This window comes from Gastrolobium bilobum, unplaced genomic scaffold (assembly GCF_033153095.1).
Source record: "Gastrolobium bilobum isolate Gb01-03AN ecotype WA unplaced genomic scaffold, APGP_CSIRO_Gbil_v1 utg97174, whole genome shotgun sequence".
Classification (NCBI taxonomy): domain Eukaryota; kingdom Viridiplantae; phylum Streptophyta; class Magnoliopsida; order Fabales; family Fabaceae; genus Gastrolobium; species Gastrolobium bilobum.
The window spans coordinates 58,804-75,342 of NW_026899238.1; the positions used below are offsets into that span (position 1 = coordinate 58,804).

Consider the following 16,539-nt stretch of genomic DNA (forward strand, 5'->3'; position numbering starts at 1 on the left):
TTTAATTAATTTTTTTAATTGACGGATTGGTGGGTTGACTCGCCAACCCACCATAAAATGGTAGGTCAACTCACTCCTCCCCCATTTTTGGCGAGTTAATGACGGGTCGGAGCAGGGCAGACCAAGCCATATTGACACCTAAGTCGTACATGAAATAATTCATGTCATTCTTTACATTTGATTGGAAAAAAAATAAATAACTTCATGGCAAGACATTGTTCTAGGAGAAATAAAAAGAGCAAATTAAAGGGAATATATTGTAATCCAAAGGGTGGCACACTTGGAAATTTTTTAAATATTTCCGGTGTATTAAGTTGGGTGCATCTTTATGGAGAAAACTGTGAGAGAACCACCAGAGCGATCATCGGAGGAGGAAGACATACTAAAGCGAAGTAATAAACGTAATAAAGATCGTGGAGAAAAATTCTCACATGATGTATCAATGGTTCCTTGGGAGGAATCCTGGATGAAGGACCAAGGGGAGGGTCGAATTTCATGGAAGGAGATGCTGCAACGTCATAATGGAGAGAAGAATGATGAGGAGGGTACTGATACTCTTGAAGGTGAGAATTTGCAGGGTGAACCAGCTGAGGAAGAAGACGTTAATTTTGGGGGCATAAAGATGTGGGTGGAAGAGGATGGAAAGACTCATTTTGGTTGCACTAAGAGAGGAAGAAGACGCTTGCATAGAGTGTGGGAAAAAGCTTTGATTGTTAAGCTGCTGGGCAGGTCTACAGGTGTCTCGTTCATGAAGAAAAAGATCGAGGAGCTATGGGGAAGGAAAGGAAAAGTGAACGTCACAGATATTGGGAATGAGTTTTATGTGGTTCAATTTAGTGATGATGAAGACATGGAATTTGCTCTAAGTGGAGGCCCTTGGGTTGTCCTAGGTCATTATCTGTCCTTACGTAAGTGGGAACCTGGCTTCAGGCCTAATGCTGAGGGCATATCAAAGATAGCAGCTTGGATCCGCCTTCCTAATATTCCATTGGAATTTTATGATGAAGTTTTCTTTCGTAGGGTGGGTAACTGGATAGGGAAGTTAATAAAGATTGATAGGACTACAAACCTTCATGCTAGGGGTCGCTTTGCAAGGATCTGTGTTGAACTAGATTTGGCTAAACCTTTAAAAGGAGAGTATGTTCTTGAGGGAGTTTTGAAGCATATAGAATATGAAGGTCTAGGGCTCATTTGTTTCAACTGTGGAAAGTATGGCCATAGCAAGGATTGTTGTTCTGAGATTGTTCAAGAACAGATCATGGTGAATGAATCTCATCCTTCTGGGGATGGTGAAGCTGATAAAGTTGAAGATAACCGGAACGGTCTTGGCCCTTGGATGGTGGTTAATCGCCAACGCCGCCCTAGAAGCCAAGCTGCTACCCAAGATGGCAGAACGCTGATGACTTCGAGAAGAATCACTCAACGTGATTTCGGGGAGAATACTGCGCAATCAAAGCAGTTATCAGTGCAATCATATCAGTCTGTTTTAAATGCAGTAAATACAAAATCATGTTACGACAGTTTAATGGTGATTGGGGATTTGAATCAAGCTGAGCTGGAAGTGATTAATGAGGAGCCTAATCATGGGCATAATCCTAGCGTAATTAATGACCAAAAATCAAGGGGAATTGAGGGAGCCATCAGTGTAGAAAATAATGGCATCATTAATAGTGGTTTAAAAGGTTTTAATCGAAAAGATGCCTCGAGTTATTCTAGCATTGAATTGGAAGAACATGCAGATAGGTACATCCTTGTTGGGGGACTCTCAAATGATAGGGTAGCCTCTAAAAATGTTCCTATGCCTTCAAAAAAAGAGGATTTGGCCAATAATATAGGGCTACGTCAGAAAGCTATTGCTAAAATTCAGAACCAGCATTTGACTACCCCTATGTTACTTGTAGATAGGCAAGTTGTGTTGCCTCCTGTTCAAAATACAGCAATGGAAGTGGATCAGAACGTGGGGGACCAAAGTGGGAGTGATAATGGTTTAAAATATCCTAAAGCTCTGGATCCTAATAGGACTTTGGTCACTACCCATTCGGATGCGTCTATTTTATCGCATCACATGGAGGTTGATAAAGGAGGTATAAATGAAGATGGTGTTGAGATTGTTAAGGGGTCAGCAGGGTACCAGGAACCTGCAACCCTTATGGTTGATTGATGTCTTTGCTGGCTTGGAATTGTCGCGGGGCGGCAAAGAAAAGGTTTTTGGGAACCTTAACTAGTATGATCCGAAAACACAGAATAGATTTGACTGCTATTTTTGAACCTAGAATAAGTGGTGCGAAAGCTCAAAAGATTATTAAAAGAACAGGGTATAACAACTGTATTGTGGAAGAAGCTCAAGGTTTCATGGGAGGGATCTGGGTTTTGTGGAACAAGGAGTTCTGTAATGTTACGATTTTGGAAAAGAACATGCAAATGGTTCATTTGAAAGTTTGTTTCTTCGATAATGTTGCGTTCTTATGCACATTTATTTACGCCAATCCTAGAGAAGAGGTGAGACGTAGCCTTTGGCAGGATCTTCGTCGGATTGCTGATTCTATGAATGAGCCCTGGCTTATCACCGATGATTTTAATGAAATCGCTTCCCCTTTTGAGAAACGTGGAGGTGCCCCGGTAGATTTATATAAATGTAACAGATTTGCTTCCTTGCTTACGGATCTGAAGATGATTGATTTGAATAGTTCCGGTTCGAGATTTACTTGGCGTGGTCCTCGTTTCCTGAATATGGATAGAGTTTTCAAACAGTTAGATCGTGCTTGCAGTAACGATTTATGGAGGGTTACATTTGAGGAGGGTCATGTTAGAGCCCTTCCTAGGTTAAACAGTGACCATAACCCCCTTCTTATATCCTTGTCTTCTTCAAAAGATGAGTGGAAGGATCGTCCTTTCCGTTTCCATTCCTTTTGGTAGGAACATATCCTGTTCAATCAATTTTTAAAGGACAATTGGCACGTGCATGGGAACATTGCTGATTGTTTGAAGGTTCTTACCCCTGGCATTAAGGAGTGGAATGAGAAAGTGTTTGGGAATATTAAGCATAGGAAGAATAAGTTGATGAGAAGACTTGAAGGTATTCAAAGAGCCATTTCTGAGCACAATAAAGATTATCTGGAGAAAGTGGAGTGCAAGATCAAAGCTGAACTTGAGGAGGTCCTTGATCAAGAGGAGTTATTATGGTATGAAAAGTCTCGAACTCAGTGGATTAATCAAGGTGACAGAAACACGAGATACTATCATACAAAGACTATTGTCAGAAGGAAAAGAGGTAGAATCGTGGAACTCAAGGATGATAATGGAAGTTGGATTCGTGACGAGGAAGGCCTGGTTAAGATGACCCGCGATTTTTATATTAATCTTTTCAAAGATGAAAGCTGTCATCGTGAGTGGATCAATACTAGATGGCCTATTGTTCCTGAGGAAGTCATGGATAAATTAAGGGTGAGTGTTACTAAGGAGGAAGTTAAAAAAGCTTTTTTCACAATGAAAGGCTCAAAAGCCCCAGGGGAGGATGGGTACATAGCTGCTTTTTATCAAAAGAACTGGAATCTGGTAGGTGATCAAGTCTGGAATGCTTTCCTAGCTTATTTGGAAAACCCGCAAACCATTGCTGATATTAATGGTACGATTATTACCCTTATCCCAAAGGTTAATAAGCCTACGTTGGTTTCTCAATTCAGGCCAATTTCCTTGTGCAATGTGATTTACAAAGGCATGAGTAAAGTTATAGTGGGTAGACTAAAGGAAGTAATGGAAGCTTTGGTTTCTGATAACCAAACCAGCTTTGTCCCAAACAGAAACTTGCAGAATAACATTATTGCAGCTAAAGAGATTGTCCATTCGATGACAAAGTTTAAAGGTAAGATGGGTACTATGGCCATTAAAATTGATTTAGAGAAAGCCTATGATAAGCTGAATTGGTCGTTTATTCGTAAGGTTATCTCTGAAATACAGCTTCCGTCTTGGATGGTTGAATTCATTATGGCGTCTATCACAACTAATAGTTTCAAAGTGCTTGTGAATGGGGGCTTGTCTGAAACTATTATTCCTGAACGTGGAATTCGACAGGGTGATCCATTATCCCCATACATCTTTGTCTTATGTGTTGAAAAGCTATCTCATCTTATTGCTCAAAGGGTTGGCAGTGGTGTGTGGAAACCGATCAGAGTGTGTAGAGTTGGTCCAGCAGTCTCCCATCTCATGTTTGCAGATGATATTGTCCTTTTCTCTGAAGCTTCGGTGCAGCAAATGCAGATAATAATGGAGTGTTTAGATCTTTTTTGCAGAATGTCTGGTCAAAGTATAAGTGTTCATAAGTCTACCATTTATTTCTCTTCCAATACATCTGATGCAACTGCAAATGCAATTTATGCGCTCTCTGGGTTCAAAAGAGTCAGTAGCATTGGTAAATATCTGGGCTCTTTTATCAGGCAAGGGCGAAATTTGAAATCAAATTATGCTGATCTAATGGATCGGGTTCGTAAGAAACTTGATGGATGGAAGCATCAAAGTTTATCTTTTGCGGGGAGAGTCACTCTGGCTAAATCAGTCATTGGTGCTATTCCCTCTTTTCATATGCAGAATGGTCTTCTTCCCACTTCTGTGTGTGATGAGATTGAACAGCTTCAACGAAACTTCATTTGGGGTAATAATAAAGCTCATTTAGTGGCTTGGGACACAATGTATAAGCCGAAGGAAATGGGAGGTCTTGGTATTATCAGATTGCGTACTCAAAATGAGGCTTATATTCATAAGTTGGCTTGGAAAATCTTAACTGACAAGGAGGAACTTTGGGTTAAGATTTTGAGAGCCAAGTATGGCAGAGGTAAAGATTTGAGGCGTGAGATAAGCTCTAAGCCTTATGATTCTAAACTTTGGCGGGACCTTTCTAAATGTTGGAACAGTTTTTTAGTCGGTCTTCGATGGGAGGTGGGTGATGGAGAGACTATTAAATTCTGGGCGGATAATTGGTTGAATCTGGATGATAATCTTTGTAATTTAGCTCCTAATCACATTCCTGATCTGGAATTGCATAGAACCATTGCTGAGATCTTTCAGCATGGTACCTGGGATGTTCGATATTTGAAGCAATTCTTAAATGATGAGCTAATCTCTAAGGTGTTTTGCGTTCCTGTTGCTTTGGAAGATAATACTGAGGATAAGTTAGTTTGGTGTCAGAATCATGTGTCCTCTTCCTTAGTTAAGGTTGCCTACTTGAACTTGATGAATTTTTAACATGCTCAAAGGAATGTTCCCTGGAAGAAGATTTGGGACTGGAAGGGTCCAGAAAGAATCAAGACTATGTGGCTGGCTATTCTTAATAAGCTTCCAGTTAGGAGTCGTACATGCAAATGGAATGGGGGTCCTAATTTTTGCATTAACTGTCCAAACAGTGAAGAAACTCTTATTCATGTCCTTAGAGATTGTTCTCAAGCCAAAAGATTGTGGATAGATTGGTTTGGTAGAAGGGTCCCCAACGATTTCTTCACATTAGACCTACAACCTTGGCTCATCAAAAATGTGAGTAAGGGTTGGAATTATCAAATTCATGTTGATTGGAGAGATGTTTTCTATGCTACTTGCTGGAATCTTTGGAATTGGCGTAATCATCATATTCATGATGATAGTTTCCGAAGGCCAAGCAATGATAAGCGTGTCATTTCTGATTTTATTGCGCATTTAATTGAAGCTAGAGGTAAGAATAGAAGCATTCTTGGCAGTTCCCTAATGCCCATCAGCCTACTAAATGGTGTCGTCCTGAACCTGGTCGGTTGAAGATTGACACAGATGGTGCTTCTTCCTTATCTAGGCAGCATGCTAGCTGTGGAGGCCTTGCTAGAGATCACAATGGTGCTTTTCTGGGTGGTTTCTCTTTCAGATTAGGTTTCTGTAATCCTCTTGATGCAGAACTCTGGGGTATCCTCAAAGGCTTAGAGCTGGCCTGGGGTACTGGTGCTAGGAGAGTGGAGTTGGAATGTGACTCAGAAATTTCTCTTAGCACTATCCAAGAAGGGAGCAATAATCACCGAAACTCTCAGGTTGTTTCCCGTATTCACAAAGCTTGCTGAAAATTGGGATGTTCGTTGGGTCCACACTTTTCGAGAAAATAACAGATGTGCTCACTGGTTTGCTTCTAGGCATTTTGAGGATGATAATAATCTTATTGTTTATCATTCTCCTCCTTCTCCTTTGTTAGAGCTCCTTCTTCAGGATGCTTCTGTAGATCTTTTAACTTCATATCAGAGTAGCGAGACGTCTTCAACCTAATATAACTTTAATATAGCAACTAACTTAATATAATATAATATTAGAAAGATAACTTAATATAAAATAATATTAGATACGTAAATAATGTAATATAATATTAGACACATAACATAATTTTAAAATCTCGAACACTTATGGTATGTGATACTAAAGATACACATTGAAATAATAAAAGATAAGAAATTTAAATCAAATTATTCTTAGGGTCATTTAAAATTTTCTTTACTTTCTCATGACTGTATATTTCACAATCCCACCATTCTACAATAACAATTTATTCCCTAAAGTTAATATACAATTAAATGTTGGCTACATATGAAAGATAAATTATATGTGCGGTGGATGTGCAAATTTTATTTGCAACAAATTATATATGGAAAATAAATGTTTGCTAGTTTACAACTTTGACCATCCTTATAATAAACATGCATTGCAATTTGTCTGATGTATTTGCGTGGAATACACAAACTCTATTTGTAATTTGTTTGAACCATGGTAATGCATTCAACATATATACTCTCCAAAATATAATAAAAATATGTCCTAACTAATAATAGTTGAAAACAGAAAAAAGAGGGGTAAGATTCAATGATATGTAAGTAGCTGATAAAACACCATATATTTATTTTCTTTTTATAACACATGTTGTCGTCAAGCCTTTTTCTATAAATAAATATCCCCAAGAAGCCATACAAGTTGAGTCTCTTCTTCACTATGGCATCTTCGGAATCACATTCAATACTACAAAGGTACAACCACCATGACATGTAAATACTCGGCACACTACTACTTCAGTGTCTCTCCGCAACATCAACATCAATTCATTCAAAATATTGATGACCAACAGCAACCTAAGCTCATGTTCACGCCCACCGATTGGTTCAAATTCGACATCAATATTTCTTGCTTATAAGATTCAAACTCAATGTTACTTGTAAATGTAACAAGCTTGCTCCAATCTTGTCAAGAAATAGCTTGCAAAACCTTCTTCCAAGATGGTCAAGATTTCCTGCGGTCCCATTTATCCCACCTCCCACGAGATCGCTTGATCTAATGATACCGGCAATAATGGGCAGAGTATAACACCTCGTATTTTTATAAGTGTATTATTATATATGAAATGTGGTGTAAATTGTAGGATTAGTGAAAATTCTGAGATTAGGGTCAAATTGCATAAGAAGGGTAAAATGGTAATTTACCCAAACACGTAACCCGAGACAAGAAAAATAGAGTAGAAGGTCTCAAATGATAAAAATAATGCCGAAAATGAATTCAGAACAAAAAATTGAGGGGATAGGCAAGTTTCGGAAAATTTGATGAATAGTGATTTTATCGGTGTAAAATATTGCGGTATAATTGTACCGATAAACGTGAAAATATGATTAGTATTTCTAGGAAGTAAAAATATGACGTGAACGAGAAAAATACGTAGGTTATGAATTTGTGGGTTAAATTAAATGATTTAAGAAAGTTAATTGACGTGTGGGACCCACTTAAGTGATTTAAGTGACAAAAGAACAAAGTGAGACACTCAAAATCTGATTTTCTCTCTCCTCTTCCTTCTTCTCCCATCGTGCTTGTGGCCATTGGTGAGGGTTGGAAGCTTTTGATTTTCTAACTCCTTTTTCTAACCACGTTTGAGAGAAACTTCCAACTACAAAGTTGTTCCCCTTGAGATTGTGAGTGACTTTCATGTAGAGTGCACCTTGTGGGGATCATTGTGTGAGGAGATATTCCCCAAAGTCAGCCATGAATTTTGAAGGATTTTTGGGACTTTTTGTGTTGATTCATTGGTTGGAGACTATCCCATTGGATCCTAGGAAGCTATTGGTGGTAAGTTTTCACACTCTCAATGAGTTTTCCATGAGATCATAAAATGGTGAGGGTTTTTGATTATGTATGTTGAGTTGTGGTATTTAGGAGCACTAAATGGTATGTCTCCTTTGGAATTAAATGCTTAGAATGATAAATGATGACGATTGATGCAATAAATTTATGGGTGACTTGTAAAATTGTAACTTGGTGAAGTTTTGAGTTGAATTTCAATACATTGTGATTTGGGATGATAGTGTGATTGAATAATTGTGTTGTGGAGCATTGGTATGAATTAATTATAGGATTGTGTGAGATGTAGAAGTGTTGAATTGGATTGAAAACCTTGGAGCATGAGTCCTTGAGGAATTTGAACTATGGAGGGTTTGGAGGAAAATGATGTGGAAAATATTGTACAATTAATGGTTGATGCCTTGATGCATAGAATAGTGGATTGATGAGTTAGTTTGATGATTAAAATGGTTGAGGTAGTTGAATTAAATGTAAGTTGCCCATTAGGCCTAAGAGGCTATGTTGATTATAATTATTGTGAAGTTGATTGATTGTTTGCAATTGGTTGATGGTCATTGTGTTTGATCATATAGGTTGCCTCTCACGGAACCAATAGAAGTGGAATAAGCTTGGAGTTTACGTGTGGAGCATTGCGTACGGAGTTGAGGTAAACTCTTGGTACTTGGGTTTTATCCCTTGTGTGTTCCGCTACACCTAGTGGAAGGTCGTGGTTGGATTTTGTGCGCTTTGACTTTGTATGAAATGACATGTTCATGTATTATTGCTTGATTTTGTGACATGCTTGGAGCATGTTATGTGATATATTTGTGATCTCTGGCCAGTAGATGTGTGTGGTTTGGACTTCCGCTGGAGATATCCCTTTGGGGGATTCCGGTCGGGTTTTGTCGTGGGGCCGACTCTGGGAGCGGCACCAGGATGATCCAAACGTGCGACTTCTGCTGGATAGGGCTCATGAGGAGTTCCAGTTGGATTTTTCCATGGGGTCGTGTCATCCATGGGAGAGGCACCAGGAAGCTTCCCGAGAGTTATATGATAGGGTCCTTGAGCAGAATCCTTGTGTGGATGTTCTTGGATGTAAGCCCAGTGTGATGTGATTTTGTATGTTATGCATTTTATGTGATGATCATTATATTCACATTGAGTGAGTCATGGGGTGGAGTGATTCTCTAGTACCCTTGGTTTACTGAGATATATTTGTATATCTCACCCCGCGTTGGGGACATCATTTCAGGTTATGTTGAGCATGGAGGATCTTCGGGCAAGAGGCCCACTTAGTGGAGGAGTTGAGCATGAGGTGCATATGGAGGGCATAGCATATTGGAGGATTCCATTTGATGCACATAGCATAGTGTTTAGTATTTTGGACTTAGGTTATAAACATATTGCATGTTGACATTGTAATGCTTTTGTGTGTTCATGACTATATTTTAAGTCTTTTGAAATTGATGTATATATATGCCTCTTGTTATATTGACATCTTGGTGAGCATGAGACTTGTCCATGGCCACATATTTTGTGTTTAGAGGCATTTGGAGATTTATGATGTAAAATGAGTCACATAATGTTTAAATGGCCTTGGAATTGGGAATTCTTGTAATTGAGACATTGTATAATTAATATGCATGATGGAAGGGCCTAGAGCCTACATTAATACTTGAACATATGTTATATTAAGTATTAAAGTGTTAGGAGTGAGATACTTGATCGCTCTTGAAGTCAAAAAGCTGTAAAAAATGTGATTTCACAGTAGGGAATCGATTCCCTAAAATAGAATACGTAAAATCCAGCCACTGTGAAGGCTGGAAATCGATTCCTAAAAATAGGGGAGCCAAAATGAAGCTTCTGTCTGTTACTGTAGCTGCTGGGAATCGATTCCTAGCTGTTGGGAATCGATTCTCACTGTGTAATTTTTGAACATGAGTTATTTTATAACCTAGAGTTAATGGTATTACTTGGAGGGGTTATAATAAATAAGTTTTATGCTTCCGTGAGTTTTGCATTTACAAATACGGTGTTGTTTTTAATTGATTACGAAAATGGTTAATGTTTAAAGGAAATAATGTAATAAAAGAAAAAATTTACCCGTAATTTAATTAACTCAATTACTGTGATTGTAACTGCGCTTAATACCATATATAATGATAACATTGTCAGTACGTAACGGGCTGTTACATAGAGTTTATCAATTATTCGACCACAACCTTCCATCTGATCCTGATTTTGTTTCAGGTTATCGAGTGTTCCCTTTGAAAATGGACATTGTCTTAAAGTACGAGCCATACAATGTCATGCATGCAGTGATGGAGGAGTCCGCACAAGGTTTTAGAATGATTCCAGCTTCCAAGAATGCTATCCATTCTCTAAAGAAGTTCAAGGTTATGAAACAGGATGAGTACTGTACTATCTACTTGGAAGAGTTCGATGTGAGTGGTGATAATGAAGGCATAGCAGTCTCAGCAATGACCTGCGATCACGTGTTTCACCAACAATGTATTATGCAATAGCTGCAAACTAGTCATATGTGTCCCTTGTGTCGTTATCCTATTGCTCACTGCCAACAATATGTCAATGTGATAGAAACTCTCCTTTAAAGAATGTTACAATGTAAGGTTGCTATTTTATTTTGTTTTGGGCAAAAAAATTAAGTAATTGCATTTTAAATAAAAAATTACGAATTTATTGCTGTTTTGAAACTATTTACGCGTGTATTGCAGTGTGTCCACACTCTGATTGGGCGTCAACAGTCAAGCCTAAGTTAGGTGTCACCCATGAGGAAGTCACGCCTAAGTTAGGCGTCACTCATAGGGTGTTGACACGTGTCAAAAAAATAACAAATTAATGTAAAACTTCTAAAGGCCATAACTTTTGACTTGGGTATCCGAATCAGGTATTTTTTTTATTCCACATAACTTTTTGAGATCTACGCAATGACATCTCATTTGACATATTTTATCTCTCACAAACACAATTCGAATTTGCAACAATGGTATAATTGCATTTAAACCCAGAAGCCTCCGAGTTATTTTGGAACCAACATCAAACACAATCTTCTTTTTGAAAAGAGTAAATACCTTTTCTTGTCCTCAAGAAAAAATACAGGGTCCATTCTAAGGGAAAAGATATTGTAACAACCAATTAGTGTTACTACCAATCAATTTTACTGTTAGACCGATTATGTTAATCCAACAGTTATATTTATTTTCATCTTTGTATGGTTATTATTCCCCATATTTAATATTTTATATTTATTTTCACCTTTGCATGGTTATGATTTCCCATATATAATGCTTTCACATTAAATATGGGGAATCATAACTATACAAAGATGGAAATAAGTATAACCGTTAGATCAACATAATCGATCTAACGGTGAAATTGATTGGTAGTTAAACTAATTGGTTGTTACAATATCTTACCCCCTATTTTAATCTATTAAAAAAAGTCGACTTATGGTCTCTCAGAAATTCAAAATAAACTAAACTAATTGAAATCGTGGTCTTTCAAAAATTCAAGGATGACCTATTTAATTTTTTTTGGCTTGGAAGCCCAAAGCAGGTTATTTTTTTTATTCCACATAACTTTTCGATATCTACGCACAGAAAAATTTTCAGAGATTTATTTCTTAATGATGGGAAGTAAAAATTTAAATAACATCATTCACAAAGATGAAATATGCCAAAGGGGCATCCAATTGCAGGCTTTTCATGAAACATGCTTTGATAAGAAGGTTTGAGGTGCTATATATGTTTGTAATAATGCATAAGAACATATTTTTAATGCAATATATGAAAAGTTTTGCATTTTTTAATGCAACTTAAAGAACATTATATTCTCACCAATCCCTCTTACACTTTTATATTGTGGCACTTTCTTTTCTCACAATATTATACACTATTTTTTTTCAAACATTTGGTAGAAAGTATATATTTTACTATGTAAGTATTCTTATTTATAGATGGATAAATCCACTTTGGTGCCATCATTAATTTCAGACCACGACTTACAAGATAAAGTCTCATTCTTGCAAATTCAAATTGTGTTTGTGAGAGATAAAATATAGCAAATGAGGTGTCATTGCGAAGATCTCGAAAAGTTATGTGGAATCAAAAAAAGAATTACCTGATTTGGATACCTGATTAGCCTAGTGGTGTTGGGTGTGTGTAGTGTGTATTAGGTTGCAAGTTCGATTCCTGTAATATTCAAAAAAAATAAAAAAATACTACAATGCTAGTCGAACCCCATTAACTAATTATGATTGCATATTAATTAGCATTGCACCCTATAATATCAAAACTTTCTTGCTCTGCAGAGTCTTGTCTCAAATCTGTAAGTTTGGTTAAAACGTTATCTCACGAGGAATTCCCTCAACGCCAAAATTCTTGAATCAATGTCCGAAAAGAAATTAAAATGAAGTGGAATATAACGTTAAGATAATGTCATCACCAACTACTAATAGGAAGCTCTTGCTAGAAAGTACCACGGGAAAAGGAACATAAAATAATACGACTATAATTAATGTATATAAATTAACCTTGGGCAACACAAATCACAAATACATCAACAAGAGTACAAGAAAGACAAAAGTAGGGAAATTTGACAAATACACAAGCTTCATAAACTGGAAACCGCTACACATTCTCAAGGACTTGTGGATGCAGGGGGTGGAGAGAAAAATGGGATGGAGGGAATCACAGTTGGGATTGAGGGGATGTTAGGAAATGAGGCTGTTGGCATTGGAGGGATGCTTGGAAGTGGTGGCAGGGTGGTTGGTATTGATGGTTGTGGCAGATTTGGTATTGTAGGCAATGGGGGAACATTCCCCTGTGGCAGTGATGGCAATGGTGGCATTGTTGTTTTGGGCAAAGTAGGAAAGCCAGGCAAATTTGGTAGAGAAGGTTGAGTCGTTTGTAAAAGATGGCGACCTGCTAGGCCAAAATCCATGCTTGAAAAGGAAAGAGCTATGAAGAGAGCTATGACGAAGGAACTGTGGTAAGCCATGGCTAAGGTTAAATATTCAAGATTTAGAGAATGGCACCTCTAGGCTGAAGTAGAAATGTGCACAAGGTGTTTTGCTTTGATTTGTAGCAAAGCCTGTTAGAAGCTTTGGGTTATATATAGATAGATGCATAGAGATGTGAAAGTGTATTGGTAAGGTAAGGTTGAATTTTTGGTAATCTAATTTTCGACTTTTTCTGAGATTGATTTTGTCTTTGGTTAACCTTCTCATCCGTTTCCCTCCTTTTCATAGATAATATTTTACTACAGTTTGTTGGTGTTGAAGCCGACTCTAGAGAAGACATTTCGTAACGCTAAAGGAATTATTTTTGATTGGCAAACATATCTAGTAATCCTTGCTCTTGAGGTAGCTTTCTCGCTGAGAACATTGGCTTTCAAGGATAAAGGGGATTTGTTAATACCAAAGGTCGCAAAAATATTTCATTCCCTTGTATGCAGATAGGTCTGTTGACGAACAATGGTTTTAATTAAAGTTTATTATAAGAAATAATGTATAGGTAAGAAGTTGAACTAACAATACTAAACTATTCCACCAACTCAGCCTGCTTACCCCTTTTCGAGTTACACAATTACACCTATAAAAGCCCCCCACATATAACTTCTGCATACTTCGCTCACTGAGCATATCAAACTTTTTGCAAAGAACTCCTGAATCTCTTGTCATCAGCTTGATTCTACAATGGCTTCCTGCATTTTGTCAACATTAATTTTCCCATTTTTGGTTCTTACTTTATTGTCTGCAACAAGTCACACAATATTCAAAAGTCAACATTGCTAGAGCCAGAAATTCCTCAGCTACCCAAACCTGAGTTGCCACCTTTGCCACAGCCTTTATTGCCTTAAGTCCCTGAATTACCTATTCCACAGTTGCCTAAGATCCTGGAATTGGCAAAACCGGACTTTTAATAGTTAGTTACATTTTCATAAATTTTCCTGCCCACGTAGGTGCGGGTTCATGAATTATATCAGTTATGGTTTGAATTATTTGATTGGCATATATAAATCCTTATGTTATGTGATCTGTAATCCAGGAACCTGATTTATTGCCTTCACTAAGTTTATGTGTTAAAAAGGTATATAATGAAAATGTTTAGGCGAGAGCTTTTTCTAAGTAGATTAAGTTAGAACTTTGGGCTAGCAGCTATTTAAACCTGGTTTTTTTTCCTCCTTAACGCCACTATATTGTCAAAGAATGAGACCTCACAACTCTTTAGATTGCAATTTGTGCTCAAGGGAACAAAATGTTCAGTTACACCAATGAGGAGCCTTAGCATCAGTCTAACTTGTACAACGCTCAACAAGGACTTGTATGCACAAGATTTGTAACCTATGTGATTCAAAATCTTTCGAATAGAATTATACAGCAGAAATGGCAGAAGGCCCTTTTAAAGTTAATTCCGTAATTGCATCAATAAGCCCTGCATATTACCAATCATCCAGCGTATCACCACCCCCTCAAAGACAAGACCTCTAATTGTATTCTTCAAAATTCAGAGATCTTCGCACCAGCCTTTGAATTTTCAATTTTCTTTGTATGAGCCTTCTCAAAGGGAAAGAGCACAGAAATCACCAAATTGCATTCTCATTATTGACAGGGTACAATGATAAACAATGCAAACAAAAGTCTACAAATTAATTACCAAATCCTCGTCTCACCTAACCCATCTTCCTTCATATGGGTTTTCTCATGATAAAAGACTTACCATGATAACACAGCCACCAAACTAAGTTTGCAGACCCTGAAAGCACACGAAGAATAAAGATTCAACTGTTACATCAATACAAGAACATGATATGCCCCAATTCTGTGACTTTAGTTTGGCTGTGTGAATTGTTTTGATTTGCAAAACATAAATTTCTTTAACAATTTAGTTATGTAAGTTAACTTCCTCATTTAAATAAGAGCACATCATGATCATCAACCTAATGCATAGCATATGTGAAAGAATTGAACAGTAAGCAAGATATTATTACCTTAAATATGAAACGGGGTCATACAATAGATAATTATCTCACGCAACGTAAACAAAATAGCGGTATCGACTATTTTTTCTTTAAAAAATAAAATAATGAATCCAATTATTTGTTTTTGTTGCCTGAGATAATTATCTCATGTAACAACGTGAGATAAATAAATCCAATAATAAAATGGGTCCACGTGGTGTTATGTCACAGAGGTAAGATTTGTTCTCCCACCCTTTTGAATAAATCTTAAGTGCATCTGTTGTACTTAGATTCAGTGTATCCTACAAATAGAAATATTACACATCAGAGGAGAGAGAAAGAATTTGGCAGAGGTAAGAGAATTTTGACTGACATGTAATGTTTCTATTGTTGGGATGCACTAAGTCTTTAGTGCAACAATAGTACCAAAGATTTATTTCACCCTTTTATAACTGTATAATTCGAAAGTACTTGTGATATTAAAATTGTTTTTTTATCAAATTAATCATTTGATGTGCCTTAACCCCAATGGTTGTGGACGATGTGAAGGGATTTTCAATATAACAACAACTTAGATGTAACTTAAAAGAAAGAAAGAAATTATTGAAACCTGGACTCCTTCAAAAGTATTAATTTTTCGTTTCCTTTTTAATTTTCGAGCAAATAAACATCACCTTGTGTGGCTTCGCGGCGAAGTTGCTGGCATGGCTTGAGGCGGCGTGCAATGTAGCAGCAAGATCTCTGGCACGGTGGCTAGATGGTCAATGATTTGAGGGAAGATCTAGTTTTCCAATGAAGAGGGAGAATTGGAGGGGAATATCGATTTGGAACCAACCAGGGAAAAAAAAAGGTAAACACAATGTCGTTTCCTTGAAAGCGGGACTCGAATTTGCTCTTTGGAAGTCCAGAAAATGAAGAAGTGTTGAAGCGAAACTGAGGGGTGTTATGCGAAAGTGAGTGAGTATGTGATTGAGAGAAGTGTGTATTGAAAAATAAGTCTATAGTTAGTTGGCTCAAATTCTAGAGTAGTCTTTAGTAATTTTTTGAATGGCCCAAATATTCAAGAGGTGTGTCTCTAGATATTTTCATAGAATGGTTAGAACTAGAGACTATAATAAATGTCTAGTATAGGAGTTTGTAAAGAATTTTCTAGAAGGCAATTTGTAGCCTTTAGATGCAAATTGTGATGGCACAATCTTAGCCATTGGTTAAGGGGTGCTACTAGTATAAATAGGTGAGTTCTCTATCATTTTGTATCAAGCAAAGAAGAAACAAGAGTTTAGTAGTAAAAAGTATTATCTTCCTCCAAATTTCTCCAATTTCCTTTTCTCAAATATCCTCCTCCCAACAAAGTAGTATCAAGAGCCTTAAGATCCTTTTTAGAGAAATAGCAAGTAGCAACATGGTTCCTTTTCAAGTCCCTATGCTCACCAAGAGCAACTATGACAATTGGAGTATCAAGAT

General features: G+C 37.2%; 2 protein-coding genes and 1 long non-coding RNA gene across 3 annotated transcripts; 1 reads left to right on the plus strand and 2 right to left on the minus strand.

The window, feature by feature from the left end:
* The first annotated feature begins 2,160 nt into the window (after window positions 1–2,160).
* Window positions 2,161–10,619, plus strand: LOC133288718 (uncharacterized). The gene is made up of 5 exons (XM_061486538.1): window positions 2,161–2,805; window positions 2,917–5,165; window positions 5,250–5,698; window positions 5,791–6,051; window positions 10,345–10,619. Exons 1-5 carry the CDS (start codon window positions 2,161–2,163, stop codon window positions 10,617–10,619), a joined length of 3,879 nt encoding a protein of 1,292 aa, XP_061342522.1.
* Window positions 10,620–12,707: 2,088 nt separating this feature from the next.
* On the minus strand, window positions 12,708–13,223 carry LOC133288715 (protein PELPK2-like). Its single transcript, XM_061486535.1, has one exon. It carries the CDS (start codon window positions 13,111–13,113, stop codon window positions 12,754–12,756), a length of 360 nt encoding a protein of 119 aa, XP_061342519.1. The 5' UTR covers window positions 13,114–13,223; the 3' UTR covers window positions 12,708–12,753.
* Window positions 13,224–14,363: 1,140 nt separating this feature from the next.
* Window positions 14,364–16,053, minus strand: LOC133288719 (uncharacterized). Its single transcript, XR_009748392.1, has 3 exons — window positions 15,750–16,053; window positions 14,788–14,870; window positions 14,364–14,671 (listed from the first exon to the last, which is right to left on the minus strand). It is a non-coding gene; the product is annotated as an uncharacterized LOC133288719 (long non-coding RNA).
* Between the last annotated feature and the right edge of the window lie 486 nt (window positions 16,054–16,539).

Bases quoted from the DNA above. Each gene is read 5' to 3' on its own strand.
- LOC133288718 (XM_061486538.1), top strand. From the start codon at position 2,161: ATGTCTTTGCTGGCTTGGAATTGTCGCGGGGCGGCAAAGAAAAGGTTT. The intron at 5,166-5,249 runs GTTAGTTTGGTG...ACATGCTCAAAG, and splicing joins GAAGATAATACTGAGGATAA to GAATGTTCCCTGGAAGAAGA. The intron at 6,052-10,344 runs GTATTCACAAAG...ATTTTGTTTCAG, and splicing joins AAACTCTCAGGTTGTTTCCC to GTTATCGAGTGTTCCCTTTG.
- LOC133288715 (XM_061486535.1), bottom strand. From the start codon at position 13,113: ATGGCTTACCACAGTTCCTTCGTCATAGCTCTCTTCATAGCTCTTTCC.